Source organism: Prionailurus viverrinus, chromosome B2 (assembly GCF_022837055.1).
Source record: "Prionailurus viverrinus isolate Anna chromosome B2, UM_Priviv_1.0, whole genome shotgun sequence".
NCBI lineage: Eukaryota > Metazoa > Chordata > Mammalia > Carnivora > Felidae > Prionailurus > Prionailurus viverrinus.
In genome coordinates this window covers 28371076-28391557 of record NC_062565.1, presented here as the reverse complement: position 1 = coordinate 28391557, position 20482 = coordinate 28371076, and the positions used below count along the sequence as shown (strand labels likewise).

The window sequence follows — 20482 nt, the reverse complement described above, 5'->3', positions numbered from 1 at the left end:
TATGCCATTTTAAGGTGAACTGAAGTCCAGAGGCAATTAAGTGTTTGGATACTTCAAGACTCCTCCCCCAACTCATTCATGTTGCCATAATTGACTTTGGGGTCTATCCATTGTCTGTCTGAGTCACCTCAAGGCAATATAATAGATACAAAAGTCTGTAAGCATTTCAAACATGTAGATAGCATTTGAGCCACAGTTTATTGTTCAAAGTATCTGAACCATGTTTTTCTTCTTTTTCTTTTTAATGAGTAGGATGTTCTCTAAACACCTAGGAGGTCAGGGCTGTCAGCAAAAGCTGCGATGCCAAGGGTGCCTCCCACCCTCCCTCCGTTCTACAATGTGGACAATTCCTACGTTTTTGGTTACATACTCTGCAGGTGAAGTCCCTGTCACACCAGATTCCCGCTCCTACACGTCCCCCGCAACTTCCCTCCCTAACCACATCGCCCTCGTTTAGCTGTTATTAGTTATCATTAATCGGCCTCCCGCAGGACCTGGCGCTGAGGCGGGGTCCCCATTTTAGTGCCTTGCCCTTTGCGGGAAACCGCCCCAAGTGACAGTCCCCCAGGCTGCGAACGCCCCACTCGAGTTGCGCTCTCCGCTCACAGCGCGACGAGGGTCGCAGCCAGCGCGAAAGCCTCCAGCCTGGCGGCGGCGGCGGCACCAGACCCTCCAACACACACTCCTTCTATCCTTGGCCCTGGGACTCTCCCGCGGGGCCCCAGTCTTCACTCACAGCGCCCCCCTCGCCCCAACCCGGCAGGCGCATTGGTACCCGCCCAGCTCCGCCCCAGGCTCCTCCCCAGCGGGGCTTTTAAGCTTTATAAAGTTCCTCTTTCCCATCTCCGATACTTAGTTTCAACAGTTGAACTTGGGACCCACTGCTGCCCTCAGCTACGAGTTTGGGGCGAGGTAAGGTTTGGGGTCGGGCAGGAGCACGGTTGTGAGGCTGGCACTACAGAGAACCGGGAACGTGAGACTAGAGGTCCCGGGGTTCATATCGAGGGCAATGCAGGGAAACCCAGCTTAGGAGGAGGGAGGGAGCATACCCCTTGTGGGAGCTCCGATTCTCACCTCTTCTGCTCTGGGCCCCGGGGCCTCTGTAGGAGCTCCGTGGAGGGCCAGACGGTGCAATGCCCAAGCATTGCCCTCACCACTCTGTGGGCCTGCTCCGCCCAAGCCCGGGAGAGGCCACGCGCTGGATGGGATGGGATAAAGAGACTGGCAGGGCCCCAGGAGTGCCCGAGGCGGGACCATCGAAAGGACCCACGTAGGACTACAGGCTTTCCCTGAGAGGGGACATCCCCTTACTCCCAAGACTTCAGTCTCAGACTCTTTATCCTGTGGCCCTGAAGGGCCCAAACTCACTGTGGCCTCCCGCGCATTTTTCCCCGGCTGGTGGTGGTGGAGGAGGAGCTCCAAATTTGGGCCACTTAGGGCCCTACGCTCTGCTGCCACAACCCCATGCCCTCTGAGAACCCTCCCGGCACCCTCCCCGCCTCCGCTCTCGCTTGCTGGCCTCCGGGGTCCTGCTGATGCTCTGCGCGCCAGAATCTTCATCTACCTGGGTGCGCCGCTCGCCTGGTCGTGACCCGGGTCTCAGCCGCGTATTGCTCCCAGGGCCCACTAATCCTTGCTAGCTGCAGAGGGCTCAGGGATACTCTTGAGGCAGAGCGCAGGTACTGGAGGAGAAGGCCCAGGCAAGAGTTAACTGGTACTGAGCACCTAGAACGTCCAAACTGCAGACGTTCCCACGTGCGAGATCCGTGGCGCTCGGGGGCCACCAAGGGAATGTGAATGGGAGAGTGGTAGAGAGTGGTAACTGAAAACGAAGGGAGGAATGGACTGGCAACGGTTTGGGAATGGGTAAAGAAGAGCAGGAACTAAGAGTGAGCAAGCAAACGGTGCCAAAGATTGGTGGCGGCTGGATTTTGCAATGTGCACAAGGGCTAGAGTTGTGTTGCCTGGGCAGCGTTTGGCTTGTGGGATGTGTAACAAGAATGGAGAGTCCAGAAGGTGGGGAAGGAGGATGGACTACGCTGGGGGCACGCTGGAGGGGCTGCAATACCGGACGCGCCAAGGGATGAGACAGGGTGCCTTCTCTCAGGGGCCTTTGGCAACACCGACTTTTATAGAGCGCGCTTAGCTGCCTCAGAGACTCCAGTGCCTCGTGGTCAATGCCAGAGAGGTTTGAGAAGGGTGCTCAGAGCGCTGTTCCACGGTGGCTAAAGGCCGGCCCTCTTCTCTGTAGCGCAGAGCTAGAGCAGGAGGCGGATCCTAGGCGCGTGAGGGCGACATTAGGCGCGCTGGGCATGAACCTGGAGGGCAGCGGCCGAGGCGGAGAGTTCGGCATGAGCTCGGTGAGCTGCGGCAACGGGAAACTCCGCCAGTGGCTGATTGACCAGATCGACAGCGGCAAGTACCCAGGGCTGGTGTGGGAGAACGAGGAGAAAAGCATCTTCCGCATCCCCTGGAAGCACGCGGGCAAGCAAGACTACAACCGCGAGGAGGACGCCGCCCTCTTCAAGGTTACTAGCACGAGGGAAGCCCCAGGTGGGGGTGGAGGGAAGGCCCCAGGAGCCTGGTGGGTCCCTAACCCAGACTCCATGGCGAACCCTGTAGGCGCCTGACGGTTCTCAGAGGAAAGGGAACCTCCTGGGAAGGACGGGATGGAATGAGACCCGCGGGGCGGGCGGTCCGGGAGCATCAGGTGGCAGTCAATTGGCAGAAGGCTTGAGAGGAGAGAGATTTCAACCTTTGTAGTGTTTTTAGAAATGGGGGACTAGGTCCCAATCCTGAGCGTGTGGCATGAGCAGTAGACAGAGAGTCAGATGGCTCCAGCAGCAGGGAAATAAATGTCTGGAGGCTCAGTCTGGGGAGAGCAGCAGTCCAAGGACTCTGACTTGAGTGTTCTTGGTTGCATTTCTGTGATTTTCTCTTTCTGTACCTCTGGATACCTCCTTGCCTTCTTTGGTCAGCATGTGTCTCTCTTTGTCTTGTTTCTTTTCTGTGAACACCCTTAGATGTGCTTGAGTCCACCTCTCTTTTCGTGTCCCTCTCAGTATGTCTGTCTGTCTTTCTCTGTTTCACTGTTTTTCTATGGAGACCTTTCTGGATTTTTTTTCTTTAGTTCAATGTCTCTGGTACTGTCTCTATCTTTTAACTCTCTTTGGTCCTTCTTTGTGTTTCTTGCTCTCTGTCTCTGACTCCCTCTTTTCAAGCCTCTCTCCATAGACATGGACATACACATATTTCTCTAGTTCTCTCTCTCTCTCTGTGTGTGTGTGTGTGTGTGTGTGGTGATGATTGTTTTCCCCTAGAGCAGTTTACCCAGTGAAGTGTGCATTGGGGCCCAGCCCCACCACCTGCAGGCAGAGCAGGCAAAGGGGACTTCCTCAGGAATTTGCTCTCAGAATACCTCAGATTGACCGTTCAGACATACTCTATGGGTAGCAGCTCACCCCACAACTCTGCCCCTAGTTCCAGTGTAACTCACTTCAGATACTGAGGGGATGGGCTGATAAGGGCCCCTTTCCAGGGATCCTCCACATCTCACCTACCTTTTATAAATACCTAATGTTCAAACCACTTGTCTTGAAGTCAGCAATGATAGAGTCCAAGGTGAAAAGTATTATGCCTAGAGTACACCTGGTGTCTTTTTGTACCATGTTTTGAGCAAAAGTGTAAATCTAAGGCACCTAAGCATCATTCTTTCCTTTAGAAATACAATTCTCAGGTTCTTTTTTTTTTTAAGACTTGTATTTTAACTTTTTAATCTCTTCTTTCCCACAAGGCTTGGGCACTATTTAAAGGAAAGTTCCGAGAAGGCATAGATAAGCCAGACCCTCCTACCTGGAAGACACGCTTACGATGTGCTTTGAACAAGAGCAATGACTTTGAGGAACTGGTTGAGAGAAGCCAGCTGGACATCTCAGACCCCTACAAAGTATACAGGATTGTTCCTGAGGGTGCAAAAAAAGGTGGGACTTCCTGGATTGGGGTCACAGAATATAGACAACCACACACTTGTAATGCCTTAATTTCATTCTGAGGATTGATTTGTCTATTATATTTCAAATAGCCTGCCTGCCTCCTGCCTCATGTTCAACCCCGGCAGGCTTTTTGCCAAGTCCTCAGGGCCATAAATTGAAATTCTTGTGGTATTGGTTAGGATATTTCTCAGATTCCAACTCTATACCTGTGGGTGTATATCTATGCATGTGTGTTCATCTGTGTGTGCATATTTTTCAGTTAGTTCTATCGATGTAAGATATAGGCCAAATTTTTCAAACAAAAAACAGAAAACTTGTTTGAAGCTTTATCTTTACTTATCAGTGTTTCATGGTTAACCATTTTGTAGAAAGGAAGCATACATATATCTGTATATTGTTACTATTTTAAGTAAAAAATGTCAACTTTTAGAGTGTACTGTGGTCAGCTGGGATGCTTATTGAAATTCAGAACTTCTCTTCCCAAGTTTCTGACCAGTGTGTCAGAGTAGAACCCAAAAATATGCATTTTAAACTAGCCATACAAATTACTTCACTTATGGAACATCTTGCTGGTGGAGCTCTTTATGTGACAAGGTGCATTCACACACAGCATTTCATCTCCTTCTCTACCTTTCCTACATAAGTCAGACCTTGTAGAAACCAGTTTAATGGACAGAACAAGTAATTGCCCATGGTAATTGCTGGAAAAAAATGCCTTATTTGTCAACACTGTTATGCATTCTAGGAATTAAACTCTTGGGTATTTTTCTAAGATTTCACTTTTAGTTATGATGGTTCCTTTTTTCACACTTTGCCATTTGTCTTTTGCTCAAATACATAGGAGCAAAGCAGCTCACCCTGGAGGACCCACAGATGACCGTGAGCCACCCCTACACCATGACAGCTCCTTATACCTCACTCCCAGCTCAGGTATGGTGGAGAATGCAGGGGTTCTAGAAGGGGAGGCTGGGTCTGGGTGAGGCCATGTGAGCAAGCTAATCCCACATAGCAGGAAAAATACACAAACAAAAACAGCAGCACTTTGTTTTTGCTATTAGTCAATTAGCCAAACCAAATTCCCAATCACTGGATGAATATCTCACTTTCCACCTGGTGTTACTATTAGTGTTGGTCTGAAGGAGAGGAGAGGTAGGTGTATCTGCCTGTTGGTAGAGACTTCTAGTGATTCTGAAATCTGGGAAACAGATCTGTTGTGGAAGATGAAACTTTTGGAAGCAGTGCTTTATCATGTGAAACCACAGGGCAGCTGATCTCTTCAGACTTTTCTGATGTGAATTGCAGCTCTGTTTTATTCACTCTGGTGGGTAAAAGAAGGGAAATTTCCCTGCAGTACTTTTGGTGCCAGGTTTAACCATATGATGAAGCTTTACATAAGTTATTACTTTATAACACTGTCTTCATTGTGCTTTTTAATTCTTTATGGCTACTTTCCACCTAGTGTGATGAGCTATTCACTCCAAAGTCTTTTGAGATGATAAAATTATTTGGCTGTCAGCCAAATAAGAGATTCTGTGAGGAGTTTGAATATAAAAAGAATCTGCCGCTCTTTCCCAGAACCAACCAACTGATCTTTGCCGAGCTGGTTGCTTTTCATCTCAGCTTCTCCCTCATGTTCCTTTAGCAGGTTCATAACTACATGATGCCACCCCATGACCGAAGCTGGAGGGAGTACGTCCCTGATCAGCCTCACCCAGAAATCCCATATCAATGTCCTGTAACGTTTGGACCCCGCAGCCACCACTGGCAAGGCCCAGCTTGTGAAAATGGTAAGGAGTGTGCTGGACTGGTTCCTATGCCTGTGGCTGACCCAGCGGAACAATCTGGGCCAAAGAGCCCTGTTCTCTCCTGATCTGTCCTTCTGAGCAGTACCCCAGTTCTTTCCCCTTCTCAGAGCTGCTAGGAAAGACCTCATGTGCAGTGGAGAGAGGGTTTTCTCTTTCCTGCAGGATGGTAAGGCCCTCAGGGGAAGCAATCCAAGGCCTGCTTGCACCAGGATCTGTGCTGGGAACTGCCTTACGTGAGATCTTATTTAAACATCACAGAGATCCATCCCAGGCAGTTAAAAACTGCCCCACATTTTTGAGACAGACACACAGAATATAAGTAATGCCCAAAGTTATCCAGTGAAAGTGAGGGGCTGGGGTTTAATTTCAGATCTCCTAACCCCAAAGGCCAGTCTTTCATTTAAGACAGAAGATGTCAGATATCAAACTGGTTGGCTGTAGTTTTTAAATTATCTGTTGGTTAGGGTAACATTTTTCATCCTCCCTGAAATAGTCCTTGGTAAAAAGTAATAGATTTTGTTAGTCTTCCCTCCTGGATTGTCCCTTAATGTTGACAGGGCCACATAATCTCACTGGTCTGTTTCTTCCATACTATAGCTGTGCCCAAGCACTCCCTCTATAGGGACACCAGGAGATTATTGAGCTGGTATATTTCTCTTAACCAGTAGTGTGCCCATGGAGCACTTGGCTGGCTCAATTGGTAGAGCAGGAGACTCTTGATCTTGGGGTCATGAGTTCAAGCCCCACACTGGGGGTAGAGTTTACTTAAAAAAAAAACAATAGTGCACCCATTATAGTTGTTCTTGGGGTTAAAGGTGATAGTAAGAATGTAATGAATAAATACTACAAACATAAAATAGTCTCCAGGAGGTGATTAGTGCTGGTATTAGGGCCCAAAGAGCTTTGCTCACTCTGGATTAGATGTGGTCCCATGCCCGTAGGAGCTCCCCAGACATCAAAATGAGATCTCTCAGTGGAAGTACTAATCACTAAGAACAGAGAAAACTTCACACAGTATATTGAATACAGCAAAACACAAGCTTTTAGGACTTTTGAGTTAGTTATTTAAATAGAAATCCTGAGACAGATAAACACTCAAGTCCTTCTGTATGTTCTAGGAATATTTGGTCCTTCACAATTTAATCTGTTTTTCTAATCATGTTTAGGTTTACCATCATTTAAAATTTGCATTGAGTGGCATGTTTACAAAAAAGCTCAGAATTTGATTTTATTAGCTTTTCAAGAGTGAGTTGCAGCAAAGGTTGTTTTCCATATCACAGTGGAGGAGTTAGCTAACTCGTTTCTGAAATTCAGACCTATGGCTAGTGCATCAGGCTCTATTGAACTAAGAACTTTATTAACAAGGCAATTCCTCAAACTATACAAAAATATGGAATAGGTAGATATATTTTGAAGCATAGGTGACATTAAGTGAAGTGCCAACAAAATTAGGTTCTATTACATATTATTTCTCTATTAATGTTTAGTGTGACCCAAAACTACCAGGCTGCCAAGAGACATGGTTCAATTTTCTCCTGAACCCAGAAATAGAAAGCTAAATAAGTGTGAACTAAACAAACTTGTAAGTTTTTAATTGGGCTCTTTGGCATCAAAGCTCAGGTACACCTGAGCTCACAACTCTACTGTGAACTTGCTACGTGAACAGGAATAAATCTTTCTGAGCCTAGGTTACCCTGTTTATCAGGGTAATTATGGAGGGATGTTGGTCAAAGGGTACAGACTTCCAATTATAAGATAAATAAGTCCTGGACATCTAAAGTACAACATGGCTATAGTTAACAATACTCTATTCTACTGAAAGCACCTAAAAGAGTAGATTTGGAATGTTCCCAGTATGCAACACACACACACATACATGCACACACACACACAATGGCAATTATGTGAGGTGATGAAGGTGTTAACTAACTTAAAAAAAAAAGAAAGAAAAAATAACAGAGGGATTGTTCCAAGTTTCCTTCCAAAGCTGTGAAAGGCTCCTTCCCCTTTCAGTCTTGTTTTTTCTGATTGGACCTCATCTTGTCTTAGTTCCTTCAGAATGCCAGTGGTCAGTTCTAGAGGGCCCTTGGCCCATCCCTCCCAGGGTTGGTGCACCCCTCAGGGGCTGAGTGGCCATATCCCAGGGAGAGGAGACCTTCCAATGCGTCGGACAGATTCTGTTTAGACATCATCTGATTCTTATTTACAAATGCAGGTTGCCAGGTGACAGGAACCTTTTATGCTTGTGCCCCGCCTGAGTCCCAGGCCCCCGGAATCCCCATAGAGCCAAGCATAAGGTCTGCTGAAGCCTTGGCGCTCTCAGGTGAGTGCAGCGTTCTGTTCTAGAGGCACCCCCAGGAGGCTGGCTTCTGCTGTGACTCCACCTTCACTTTGGGGCAGATTTGATTGGGGGGGGTGTCCCTGAGTACAGCCCATGGACACTGGCTTTCTTCCATCTGGGGCCTCAAGTGGGTGTATACACATCTGACTCCCAACTTGTGTGAATAAGGAACATCATTAGAAAACTTCGCACTAAGAAGCCAGCTTGCTATTCTGATGCCAATTCTAAATGCTGGCTTGAATTGAGTCATTTTAAGGTCTCCATTTGACATCTATTTGAATTTCCAGAAATATGCAAACACCTCAGCTTTACATACTAAGGGCCCTTCTTCAGCCAACATTCTCACAATGTAGTATGATTTCTTAGAAAAATACACAAGGACTTCTCATTTTGAAAAGCTGATCATCCTTCCAGGTTTAGCTGCAAATAGGTCATCCTCTTTGGCATTGAGATCTTCCTCTGAAATTTGACATATCCTACAGAAAATTTGGATTAGATCTGATTTTTAAAGTTTAATTTCCCTGCAGTTCAGAGATGTTGCCTATTTTAAGGAAATCACCTCAAAGCTTACTAAACATATGTGGTATGTGTATATTTATTTTTTAGATAACATTTGGATTGTTTTAAAATGGGACTTGTAATTATATTAAAAATAAATAACTTAAGCTTCAGAATTCTCAACTGCCCCTGAGGCTTTTTAAAAATCAGATATAGAAAATATAAATTCTCAAGGTTTCAGGGAGTTGTGGACACCTTTCTCACTTCCAGGTTAACCATTTATTTCTTTTCAGTTCTGAAGTTCCGAATGAGGCTTACTGCCTTTCTTCTTAGATGCTCCTAAATGATGGAGGGGAGATGTTACTGTAAAGAAAGGGTTGTGTCTGTTTTTAGAAACTTTCTAACCCTTCTCTTCAGCACCTAAGACTTGTGTGGGTGCCTGAAAAGTAGGAAATAAACAGCTATTTATATCACTGGGAACTTGTGATTTCTGATGACATTAAATGAAATGAAACCTGCCCTGAAAGTCAACTCAAATGGCCAACACTCACTGTCATCAAGGTACGCTGTCTGAGCTCACTCTCAGCTAGTGTGTTTACAGCAGCAGAAATTGAAGTGGAGAATTGAGACAGTGATGTGGGTTGTTTAAGTCTCAAAACCTGCCATTGAGGAATAAGAGGGTTTTGTGGATTTTTTTTCTTTTTTTGGTATGCGTTATACAGATTAATTATCAACCTTGAGCACATTTGTTGGACAACTGCAATTCCCATTCATTTGAAATCCCATACAGTTATGGGTGGGTAACTGTTGCCTTTCCATAAAGCCCTTTTACATTTCAGTTAAGGGGCCCTTTGCAAACCTAGCTTGGTCCTTCCAGTTTGTGAAACCTTCAGAAGAAGGTTCTGAAATCAGAAAAATTTCGTAAGTGAACTCATCTTGTTTAATGTTTTAGAAAGCAGTTATTTTCAAGGGAGATTTTGAAAACCTACTGGGACTTTAGCCTTTGAACGTTTTTCTTATTGATTATTTTCTTTCCACATGAATTAATTTTATTATACAAGTCGTACACATATAGCATAAAAACTAACTTGACAATCAGGAAAGCAAAAATGGAAAAAAAAGTCATTCCCATTATACTTCCTGAAACTTCAACATACATATATGTATATGTGTGTATATATGTATTTTTATGTAAGTGACATCATATTGATATTTTAGAACAGTTTCAGATGTAAAATATTTGTTTATTTTTTGAAACATCATTATATTCTTTTTGCTAGTAGAAATTTAACTTAGGGTTTACTTCCTCCAAAATCAAAACTTACCACCATGCTTAAAGAGGAATTTTTGTTCAGTGGCACATGACTTCGTATTTTAGACATAATTGTCATGACCACTATCATCATCATGAAAACAATGACATGGAAAGTTCGTAAGAGTGATGCTCTCTAATACAAGTCAAACATATGGTGCAGAAAACTAATGTAAGGGGTGCTCCCTCTCCACAAAAATATCTATGGTCACATAAATTTGGAAAATTCTGATTTCAATAACATTAAATAGATTTTTTCAGGATTTCTTTAATATTGGTCACTATCCGTGACTCCAGGAGGGAGATGAGGTCATGTAACATTTCCTACACTTCCTTCACTATGGAACTTTCTACTTTTTATGGAGTATCAAATAAACATGTTCTGGTTGAGTAGTTTGGCATCCTGGTGGGTATCCAATGTTCCTTGGTCCCTTAGCACTGACTTTGAAATCTCTATTTTTACAGACTGTCGACTCCACATCTGTTTGTACTACCGAGAGATCCTGGTGAAAGAGCTAACCACATCTAGCCCTGAAGGGTGTCGGATCTCCCATGGGCATACTTATGACGCCACTAACCTGGACCAGGTCCTTTTCCCCTACCCAGAGGACAATGGCCAGAGGAAAAACATTGAGAAACTTCTGAGTCACCTGGAAAGGGGTGTGGTCCTGTGGATGGCCCCTGATGGGCTTTATGCCAAAAGACTATGCCAGAGCAGAATCTACTGGGATGGGCCCCTGGCACTGTGCAGTGACCGGCCCAACAAGTTGGAGAGGGACCAGACCTGCAAGCTCTTTGACACACAGCAATTTTTAGCAGGTAATACACCAAATTATCTGTTAGAATAGAGCATCCCACACCTGTGAGCCTAAGAGACAGAATAGAGGGGGTGACAGTGTGCCTGCCACAGTGGTTCAAACAGAAGGTCACTCCCACACCAGACAGAGGTCTTCCTTCTATTAACCCCTGAGCCCAGCCAACATGATCTGAAAATAGATTTCCTGTTTGTTCATCTCTCACCTCTGCCTCTACCACCTGCTCCTCTCCATCAGCAGAGGGGTGTGAGGAGGAGGGAGATTGCTCAAGGGCATTGTGGTTCAGGCTGATATCTTAAAATTCTGGTCTTCAACCAATTGTCACTGACTAATAAAGTTCACACTTTATTGGTAGTATGATCTCAGCAAGCATGTCTGCTGATGTGTCAGCTTTTTTAAGATTCCTAGGAAAGTCATAAAGGTTAGAAGTGTATTGTTAATGTTCTTGGTTCTGAGATGTGTTACCCCTATGCAGATGCCTTCCAGCAGGTGGGACCAAGGATAGAGTATGTGGAACTGATTTTGCAAAAGGGAAATTATGAGAAGGATTTGAGTTATCTCTATGATATGCATGTTTCAAAACATATTTTCTAAAACCAGTAAGTTTTGTTTTTCTAGGTTTGATTTCATAACAGTTAAATTAGCCATAGGCTGGCTTTTGTGAAACCACTTTTGTGAAATTATTGTTGAAGTTTCATCCAGAGTGTTCATTCAGCTATCTATATGGATGATGCTTCCTTTGGAGGGAGAAAGGTGTTCCATTAGCTCCCTTCCACCTTTTTCTGTATCTTATCCTTAAGTTATTCTTTTATAAGTACCCCTTCAGAAATACTTATGTCTTTGGATTTTCATGTGAATTTACTTTCCCTGAATGTGCTTCTTGATTCAATTCATTTAAAATAAAAATATAAAGCATCTATGTGCTTTGACACCGTTGACATTTGCTTAGCCTTTTGGGTCTAAGTTGCCCAAATTTGTGTAGGCTCATCAAATTCTCTTTAGTGCCCCAAGAAAAATATGTCTCTATATGACTAACCCTTGACTAAGATGTGTGACAAGAGGAAGAGGGAGAACTGAGTTTCTGGTTCCCCGAGGCAGCACCAAGGTGAGAAAAGCATGTGGGCCTGAACACCTCTTCCTCTCTATGAGCTGCAGAACTGGCTCCTAGCCTGCACTGTGACTGGTTTTGTCCATCCTGGGGTCCCCTGTGGTAATCATGGTGGGCACCCAAGGAAGAGTCAAGAACCACAAAGGGTCATCTTGTCTGTACTTCTTATATCTGCAGTGAAGTCTGAAAGAGCCCTTATGGGGTTGGATCTCCTCATAGATCTCCTCACCAAGACCGTGAATCTTGGTCTCTTTGAATTCAGAAGATGCCACAGGGCTAGGGCTTTAGTTAAGTTGTCCCAGGGGAATGACACTTGCTTCTGTGAGTTTCTCTCATCTTGTATGTTTTAGGAAGGTAGAATCCTCCCATTCTATAGGCAAGAAGAAGGAAGGCATATTCGACCAGCTATGAACATCCTCAAGCTGTGAATTCACTTGCTTAGAATTTAATACTTACCTGCGAGCAAGAATTGTTTTTTCTTCATCTGCAACTAAGGGCTGTGCTTTTTGCTCACTGCAACCTCCTATCTTGAAGTATTCACTGAAGTTCAAGGAAGAACCTGTGAACTTAAAAACTGCAGCTAGGTAGACCAGCTTCTGCATAATCAAGGATTCCCACAGAATGTTCTCATGTTATCAAGCACTTGAGGCACAACTTTTTCGGAGAATTGTGCCAACTCGCCACTCTGATTAGCTTGTGTAGGTGTAGTCTCAGACCTCAGTAGTGTGAATGCCTTTTACACATTCTGACTAAGTCAGTTAGGTTTGATTTGAATTCTGGAAGAAAAAAAAAGCAGGAAGTCAAACAGTCCAGTGAGTTAGTTAGAAACTTTTCTTCAGTTGAAGAGAACAGTGGAGATCTTTGATATCTACCCATTCAGGATTTGCAAACTACTAGGGACAGCCCCAAAAGGCAAAGCCTGAGGGTGCATATCTGATCAAGATGCATGCGCACACTGTTCTGCAGAAGTTGTTGCAGCAACCGTGTGTGTTTTCTTTTGTGGAGGTGACATTTAACTCTAGTGGAAAGGAAAGAATAGGAGCCACAAGAGGCATAAGAATCATCTTGAATGTGGGCAAAGGGACATGGGTCAATGTCAGGGATTGTACACGTGTTGTTTCCACAGTGCTCAGTCTCTGTTTTGAATCCTTAGGGTAGGGATCATGCCTTCAGGATATACATATCCACAAAGTGGGGACCCCTAGTGCTTCATCACTACCTTTCTCATTTCAAATCAATGTCTGTCCCAGAAGATAGGCAAGAAGTCAGCTCAAAGTCCCACAGTTTAGGCTTAGTGCCAAGTAGGACACAGACGCCCATAACTGGTGCTTGGTCTCCAAGATAATGTGAAGATTTTCAGTGATGCCTCAGTCACAGAAAGGTCCCTCTCTTGGGTCAATGCTGCAAAGCAAGGTTCTTAATCTGCAGGGCATATTTCCCCTAAAGAATCAAGTGAAAGCTGGACCCCTCTCAGGAAAAGCACACATATGAACATATAGATGAAATTCTGTATCTGGGGTCTAAAAGTTAAGAACCCCACTTAGAGAAATAAAGAATACTCATTCTTATTTTAGTTTTCCAGATCAATGGTAAACTTTTGCTTCCTCCTTTAACCTGTCCTGTTCAGTGATGGTTTCTGATCAGGTTAATTTTTTTTTTTTATTGTGGGGCTTCTCCAGAGCTACAAGCATTTGCTCACCATGGCCGTCCCCTGCCAAGATTCCAGGTAACTCTGTGCTTTGGGGAAGAGTTTCCAGATCCTCAGAGGCAAAGGAAGCTCATCACTGCTCACGTGAGTATTTAGCCACATTCAAATGATTGAATTTCCCTGTTTTTAATTAAGGGCAGGGTCCCAGTTAGGAAATTCTCAAAGGAAAAGTAAATGTTAAGTAACTTGGGAAAATTATGAGGGAGGAAGCAGGGCCCAGTGAATGGTGCAGGGAGCACAGCCCAGAGACCCATTTGTTTTTCCCAGCCCTAGAGGTCTACTAATCACAAACCTGCAAACATGGGCTTTATTTGTTCCATCTTGTGTATTGATCAAGACATTGTCCTATTTTCATTTTATAAGGATCTAAAAGGACTGGTGGTTATAGTTGCCCTTTAAAATTCTCCATGTTTAATATTGCTTTTAAAATGCTGTCTAGCTGATCTTCACTTGAAGTTTTCCCAAATGGTAAACTATTTACTGACTTATGTATTTTGCAGTTTCTCCAAAAGTTTTCCAAATCCTATTTTATATCTGGATTTTTAGAAATTATTTAACTAGTGGAAACCAAGGGCCATGTATTATTTGGAGGAGGCTCTTTCAAGGAGTTTAAGTAGACCAGACCACTGCAATGTTCTCTAGCAGAGTTGAAAACAGGTTGAACTGCACCAAGTAAACATCTTTTTCATAAAAAAGAAAAGAAAAAAGGTTTATATAGGTCATATTTAGAATAAATTTGCCACAGGAAACAGAGTTTTGAATACCTAACATTTTTGAATCTGAAAACTTTATATTGCTACCTAGCTTTGAGAGTTATTAATGGGTCCAGGCAATAAAAAAAATTATAACAAATAATAAAAACATTCAGGTCATATTTTAGTTCTGATAGTGTTTCTTGTTGAAAACTGAAATAGCACACTAATTTTAAACACACAGTCCCGCCTCTTGATTGTAAAATCAAAAACCAACCAACCAACCAACAAAAATATGGTCTTTATATATTTTAGAGCTTTGTCATGAATTCTCTCCAGTAATTGATACAATAATTGATATCTTATTAACACCTGACTAAATATACTTGGGATTGATAAATAACATTTCAAAAGTTGGTGGAAAACTCCTGCATCTGTCTGATTTTAAGGGGTTTTTGGATGCACTAGCTCTCCTCTGAGGCAATAGTGGGTCTCTGGGAGTTATCTGGTATGGAAAAGAAAAATGGGTATGTGTATACCTAGGAGTTCATACTCCTTTTTACTATGGATTTAGTTTATTTTAGGTATTTCATATGAATTATGCTTAAGTTTCTATATCTCAAATGACAGAAAGGCTCAATTTAATGGCTTAGTTGATTGACAAACTATTCAGTTTTCTTAGATGCTGTAAATTAAGGAAATGCTGAAAGCTGAATTTTTTTTTAGTGAATGTGAACCACACAAATAGCCAAACAAGATGAATTTGGGGTTAATTAACCTCTCTTTCCCCATAATAGCAATGCTGTTGTTTGATTTTGCTCCTTTTGTTTTCCTTTATTTTAGGTTTAGAAATATACAAATTATGTAAGTCACCCAAGAATTGTAAATTGTTCAGGATTTACACCTTCATCCCTGTCAAACTGTGGTTGTGAAAAACTCATTGGCCTAAATTATCTTGAATTATCTCAAACTTCATTAATCATCTCAAACTTCCTTTTAATTTGGCCATTTTACTTGATTTGCTGAGGCTTAAACATAAATTTTAAGTGGCTATTGATTTAAAAGTATCATCTCTGACTTTAGCTTCAGTTAAAACCCAGAATGAGAATCTTTTTAAAGGTTAGTATGTGTAAAGACTAACAAAAAGTTACTTCTTCAGAATGTTTTGATGTGTGTAGCACTTACCTTTGGATTTAACTTTACCATACCTTCAGATATTGAGTTATTTAATTATAAGCCAATTATAGGATGTTAAAAAGAATATTTCAAAAATATCTTTTAAAATTTCTTTTTAAAGGTCGAACCTCTACTAGCCAGACAACTATATTATTTTGCTCAGCAAAACAGTGGACATTTCCTGAGGGGCTATGATTTACCTGAACATGTTAACAGTCCAGAGGATTATCATAGATCTATTCGCCACTCCTCCATTCAAGAATGAAAACCAAGACAAGTGATTTTGTTTCATTTAAACATCTGACTTTGACAGGAACAGCTGATTGAACTCCCTCTTTTTCTTTTGAGAAACTTGGAAACTGGGGCTTCAGTTCAACACTTCAGGAGAATCTCAGCGAGAATGAGTGTAAAAAACCAGCTCCATGTAAATGACAGATGAGCTTATTCCAAAAGGAAGGATGGTCTTCAGGGTCTTCTGTAGCCTGCCATCTTTGATAATTACTGTGAAAATTGACCAAAGAAGGTGTTTACATTTACTTAAATGATATCTTTAATTTGATGTGGATTATTTCTTGCTTTAAAACTGAGAAAACTTGTCTTCAATATTTACCACTAATTAGAAGGATAAAAGTACTTAAGTGCTGTACTATTTCTCAGGGAAGTAATATCTAAATTTGAGGTGACTCTGCCTACAAAAGAAATGTATTAACGCACATAGGTGATGTTGCTCTTGTAGAAAATGCTTGCTAATAGAAAGGAACAGAATCTTTGACCGAGGTTGGACCACGGGGCCTCCAGCTTTGGGGTGGCTCATCACCCCCGCCCTGGCCTGGGTCTCACCCTATGACAGGCTTCCCTGCCCTGCCTCACACTGTCCCTCCATTTTCTCTATCTTCCTGAATGCCCCTGGAAGCCAGTTGGTATTTTGTGGAACCAAAAAGCATTAGTGCTACACTTGATTAGTATATTTTTGTCTGTTCTACAATCTCATAATGACTGGTTAAGATATTTTTTGTTTGTCTTTTTGTCTGTCATTCTATAGAAATTATTGGTAAAACTTTTTTTCTTTAAAGAAGAAAAAAATATCAACAATCCAAATACTAAAGATATATTTTTGAAACTCGGTGACATTTCCCCTCTTATCCTGTTTGTTTTGTTTGGCTATCAGTTATCCATGACAACACTAAAGAGGAGGAGCCGATGCTTTTCAATTTGGTGAACTCTGTTAGGAAAGATGATGACAGGATTTCACTGATTGCATAACTGCAGACTCAGTGGGCTGTTTTTGCTTATTTTGTATATTATATGCTTCCTCATGCCAATATGGTTTAACAGGACCTTTACTTGCTTAAGTAAACCTGATCACTTCCTTGTTGATTGTTTTGGAAAAGTACAGATGTTTAGACTGTGATGCTGGCAACTGATATTTTTATCATACTACAAAAAAATTGCTATTACTTCAGGCCCAGCAAAAGACTTGATAGTTCTCAAACATATACCACTCTTATTCTAATCTATATTTTTTAAATCACTCAACAAACTGTATCCCTTTCATTAGATAGATTATATATAGCCTTTATCCAGTTTAGTAAGCAATGAAGCATTGGAATGTTATATTTTTAACTTTTTAAAAGGAGTTTTTAATAATAACATAATACATATTAACTATGGAAAATGTAAAGAGTATAGACAGGCAAAAATGAAGCACATCATCCTTCTTTACTGCAGCCCAAATCCTTCTCCCTAGAAATATCCTCAAGAAGAGTTTGACTTATTCTTCCAGTACACTTCATTTCTCTATACATATGCATCAGCTCAAAAAAACCTCATAGAATCATCTTGCAACCACTTTTATGCAGTGCTCTTTTAACCTAACAATACAGATTTACCTCACTCTTTTTAGAGGCATTGTCGTCATAGAACTCCACCACCGTGCAGTCAGTAGCATAGTTTATGGAATTTCATCAGCCACTAAGAATGAATACACGTGGACAGCAGATTATACTTCATGAATTGCAGTAATTTATACATCTTATAGATGCAAAATGTTTTAGGGTATATTATCCTAAGGACGAATTGGAAACAAAATTAGGAATGGCTGTGACACAGGCCCCACGTGTGTGGCCCTCTTCCCTGGAGAATATTTAACCCCATCCCAGCACATCAGAGAAGCTCTATGGTGTCAGTCCCAGGGCTGTTTTGTCTTCTGAATTCTCCAAGCAGATGCTTGATTTCAAATGCTGTTGTGTATTCTTTACTGTCTTTTTTTTTTCATTCTTTCTTTTTTTTAATATTAAGCTGCTTTAACACTGGAGTTAAATTTTCTGGAAAATGCTCTTGGCTTGGGCCACTTTACCTTTTATTATTTTTACTCTCATCTACATTGGCTTTTTTTTTAATTTGGAAGAATCCAGAGTGGGCATTAGTGAATGAATTATGAAATAATCAGGGTGAAGAACCCCAACAGCGGTCTCAGAACTTTGAAAATGAACAACTATTCATTCCTTGACTCATTCCTTGACTTGATGAAGTGGGATTAGCAAAGTGGAATTTAGTTTGTTTTCAGTAGAAGATACTATAGAAGAGTTTAGGCATTTATTATGCTAAAAAGCTTCGGATGGCAAGGTTTAAAAATGTGTAAGTCTCATAGGTGCATGTTCTAAGGGCTTATTTCCTGTTCTTTGGATTTAGTAGAACTGGGCAGTAGTTGATGTCTTCTGGAACACTATAGAGAACCAGGGTGACCATCCCATTTAAAACCCAAACCTTGGAACCCCCTCAGTCCTGGGCACCCTATAGAGAAACCCAGCAAGACTATTGCCTTTGAGCAAAGGAGACACTGTTCTACTGGGAGATAAAATTTATCCTGCATGGAATGAGCAGCAGAACAACATGGTTATCACCAAAGCACCGATATGCCCAGGTTCATGTTTAGAAAAAGGCACACACTGGGCTAGGGTCTAAACAAGGTTTTCTTTGCATGTCACTGTATGTAAACCCCAGAGTTGGACAACTCTGGTGCAGGGTGTGGCATGGGTTTTTGCTTAAGAGGCTGAGCAACAGGTGGACATGCATCCCAAGAGAATCCTTGCTTCTGTGTTGGCTGTACCCATGAACATCAATATTTCTTCCCATCAGTTATTTTTAGCAAAAATTCTTTTAGTTCAACCCCCCTGTTATTTCTCTTTGATCACATTTCTCCCCTTTCTCCAGGTGAATGTTTTTCTGGAAGTGGTGAGCTTCCTTAAGGTCCATATTTTTCTATGTATCTCCTTAGTTTATAATTGACTGGCATCGATTTAAATATTACAATAGGGCCATTGTGCCATATGTATTGTTCTGCAATTTACTTTTTTCATAGCCCCATTTTTGAGATTGTTCCATGTCAGTGTTCTCATCCACCTCTTGTTAACTGGTGGCAAATAGTTTGTCACATGATTGCAGTGAAGGTCAATTTTCTTGGTATTTATTTTCACTGCTTTCAGGAAAGCCTGTATGTGAAATGTAGTTGAAGTGAAGGAGAAGAAAGAGGAGATGTGAAAGATAAAAGAAAGGTCAGCAGGCCAATCCTCCTCCAATATAAACTCATATTTTGTTTTAGACTCTTTGAGATGGAAGAAACCTAATGGGTAGTGGGGTTCATTTTGCTGCACCCCATCTGTATAAGTGGATAGGACCAAGCAGCCCCTTGACTTCAATCCAAAGTTATGTTGGTTCCATCTTGCTGCTAGGCCTCCCAGGCAAGGGTGTCTGGAGAACTAGGTAGATCATCTCATGGACAATTGTTGTATATAATCATGCATGAATTTTATTATAAAGACTTTTTAAAAAAGTAATCTGTTGTGAGCTGTGTGTGTGTGTTATTAAACACTCATCTTGATAGCTTTTAAAATACTTCCTCCTTCTGTTGTGTTCTTTCAGAGAGGCTGCCGCAGCAGCCTGCTTCCTTCCTGGTTGTTGTATGGGTCCATAAAATCAGATCGCAAAGTGCTCTGCTTGTTTAAAAAAAGCCAGCAAAACTTGTCCCAGCATACGGCAGTTTCTCCAGCCCATGGAAACACATCTAAGGAGAGTATTGAACAATCCTTTCCCTCTTCTCCCTTGTGTATTTTAAAAGGTCTAGTAGACCCAAGGAAATTGTTAATGTTTCCTTTTATATTCATTGCTTCTTTGATTTTGTCGTTGTAGTTAAAGGGGAGGGGATGTAGGTTAACCAGCATCCGGAATGTGAAATATAACATAAAACTGTAGAAAAAGAACCTATCAACTGCTTACAAGTCTACTGGGAACACTAGAAGGACAGGGCTGCAGCTTGTGGTGTTAAAAGCCTTGCAGCCAAAAATTTTGTGGAACTGTCAGAAATGTTTGTAATCTGCATCTAGGAGCCCCAGAATACCAGTTCAGAATAATTTTGAATTTTCTAGGTGCTAATCAAATAGAGCTAATGGGAGTATAAACAATCATACTGCTTTTGGGGGCTCTATCTGCTCAACAAATATGAATGAACTTGAGTCACTATATATAAGCAGGATTTTTTTTCAAATAATATATCAACTCTTTATGTCTAAAAAAAAATTTCAAAGGGATTTTGAGCCCTTGAACTTGTTCTTAAGTAATTTCACGCCTTCCTTAGGTACCAATGTTTATAAGCCTTTCTTTATACATAGTGCAAATTTGACTATATTGAGTTCAGTTTTCTTAAAGCAAGTTTTGTCTTGACAAACACATACTTTTTTTTTTAATATATTTTTTTCAACGTTTATTTATTTTTGGGACAGAGAGAGACAGAGCATGAATGGGGGAGGGGCAGAGAGAGAGGGAGACACAGAATCGGAAACAGGCTCCAGGCTCTGAGCCATCAGCCCAGAGCCTGACGCGGGGCTCAAACTCACGGACCACGAGATCGTGACCTGGCTGAAGTCGGACGTTTAACCGACTGCGCCACCCAGGCGCCCCAAACACATACTTTTATATAGAGTGCACTGGCAGTGTTTATCAATGCCAGAAAAACATCATCAAGTTCTACATCACCTCT

At 42.1% G+C, this 20482-nt stretch overlaps 1 protein-coding gene across 6 annotated transcripts; it reads left to right on the top strand.

The window, feature by feature from the left end:
• The first annotated feature begins 803 nt into the window (after nt 1–803).
• On the top strand, nt 804–20248 carry IRF4 (interferon regulatory factor 4). Of its 6 annotated transcripts, none has more exons than XM_047859521.1 (9): nt 804–912; nt 2257–2528; nt 3794–3980; nt 4834–4922; nt 5635–5779; nt 8013–8120; nt 10414–10767; nt 13551–13663; nt 15569–17469. In XM_047859521.1, exons 2-9 carry the CDS (start codon nt 2313–2315, stop codon nt 15710–15712), a joined length of 1356 nt encoding a protein of 451 aa, XP_047715477.1. In that variant the 5' UTR covers nt 804–912; nt 2257–2312; the 3' UTR covers nt 15713–17469. The 6 variants fall into 6 exon arrangements, 5 of the variants coding, with proteins under 5 accessions (XP_047715477.1, XP_047715476.1, XP_047715474.1 ...); XM_047859520.1 differs by having other exon boundaries at nt 845–912; nt 2252–2528; XR_007152274.1 differs by lacking the exon at nt 804–912 and adding an exon at nt 19369–20248 and having other exon boundaries at nt 937–2528; nt 15569–15970.
• The last annotated feature ends 234 nt before the right edge of the window (nt 20249–20482 follow it).

What these genes read in the sequence shown, in the direction of transcription:
- IRF4 (XM_047859517.1), top strand. Translation starts at nt 2,178, where the DNA reads ATGCCAGAGAGGTTTGAGAAGGGTGCTCAGAGCGCTGTTCCACGGTGG. An exon ending in AGGACGCCGCCCTCTTCAAG is followed by an intron (nt 2,529 to 3,793) that starts GTTACTAGCACG and finishes CTTTCCCACAAG; the next exon opens with GCTTGGGCACTATTTAAAGG. An exon ending in CACACAGCAATTTTTAGCAG is followed by an intron (nt 10,768 to 13,550) that starts GTAATACACCAA and finishes GGGCTTCTCCAG; the next exon opens with AGCTACAAGCATTTGCTCAC.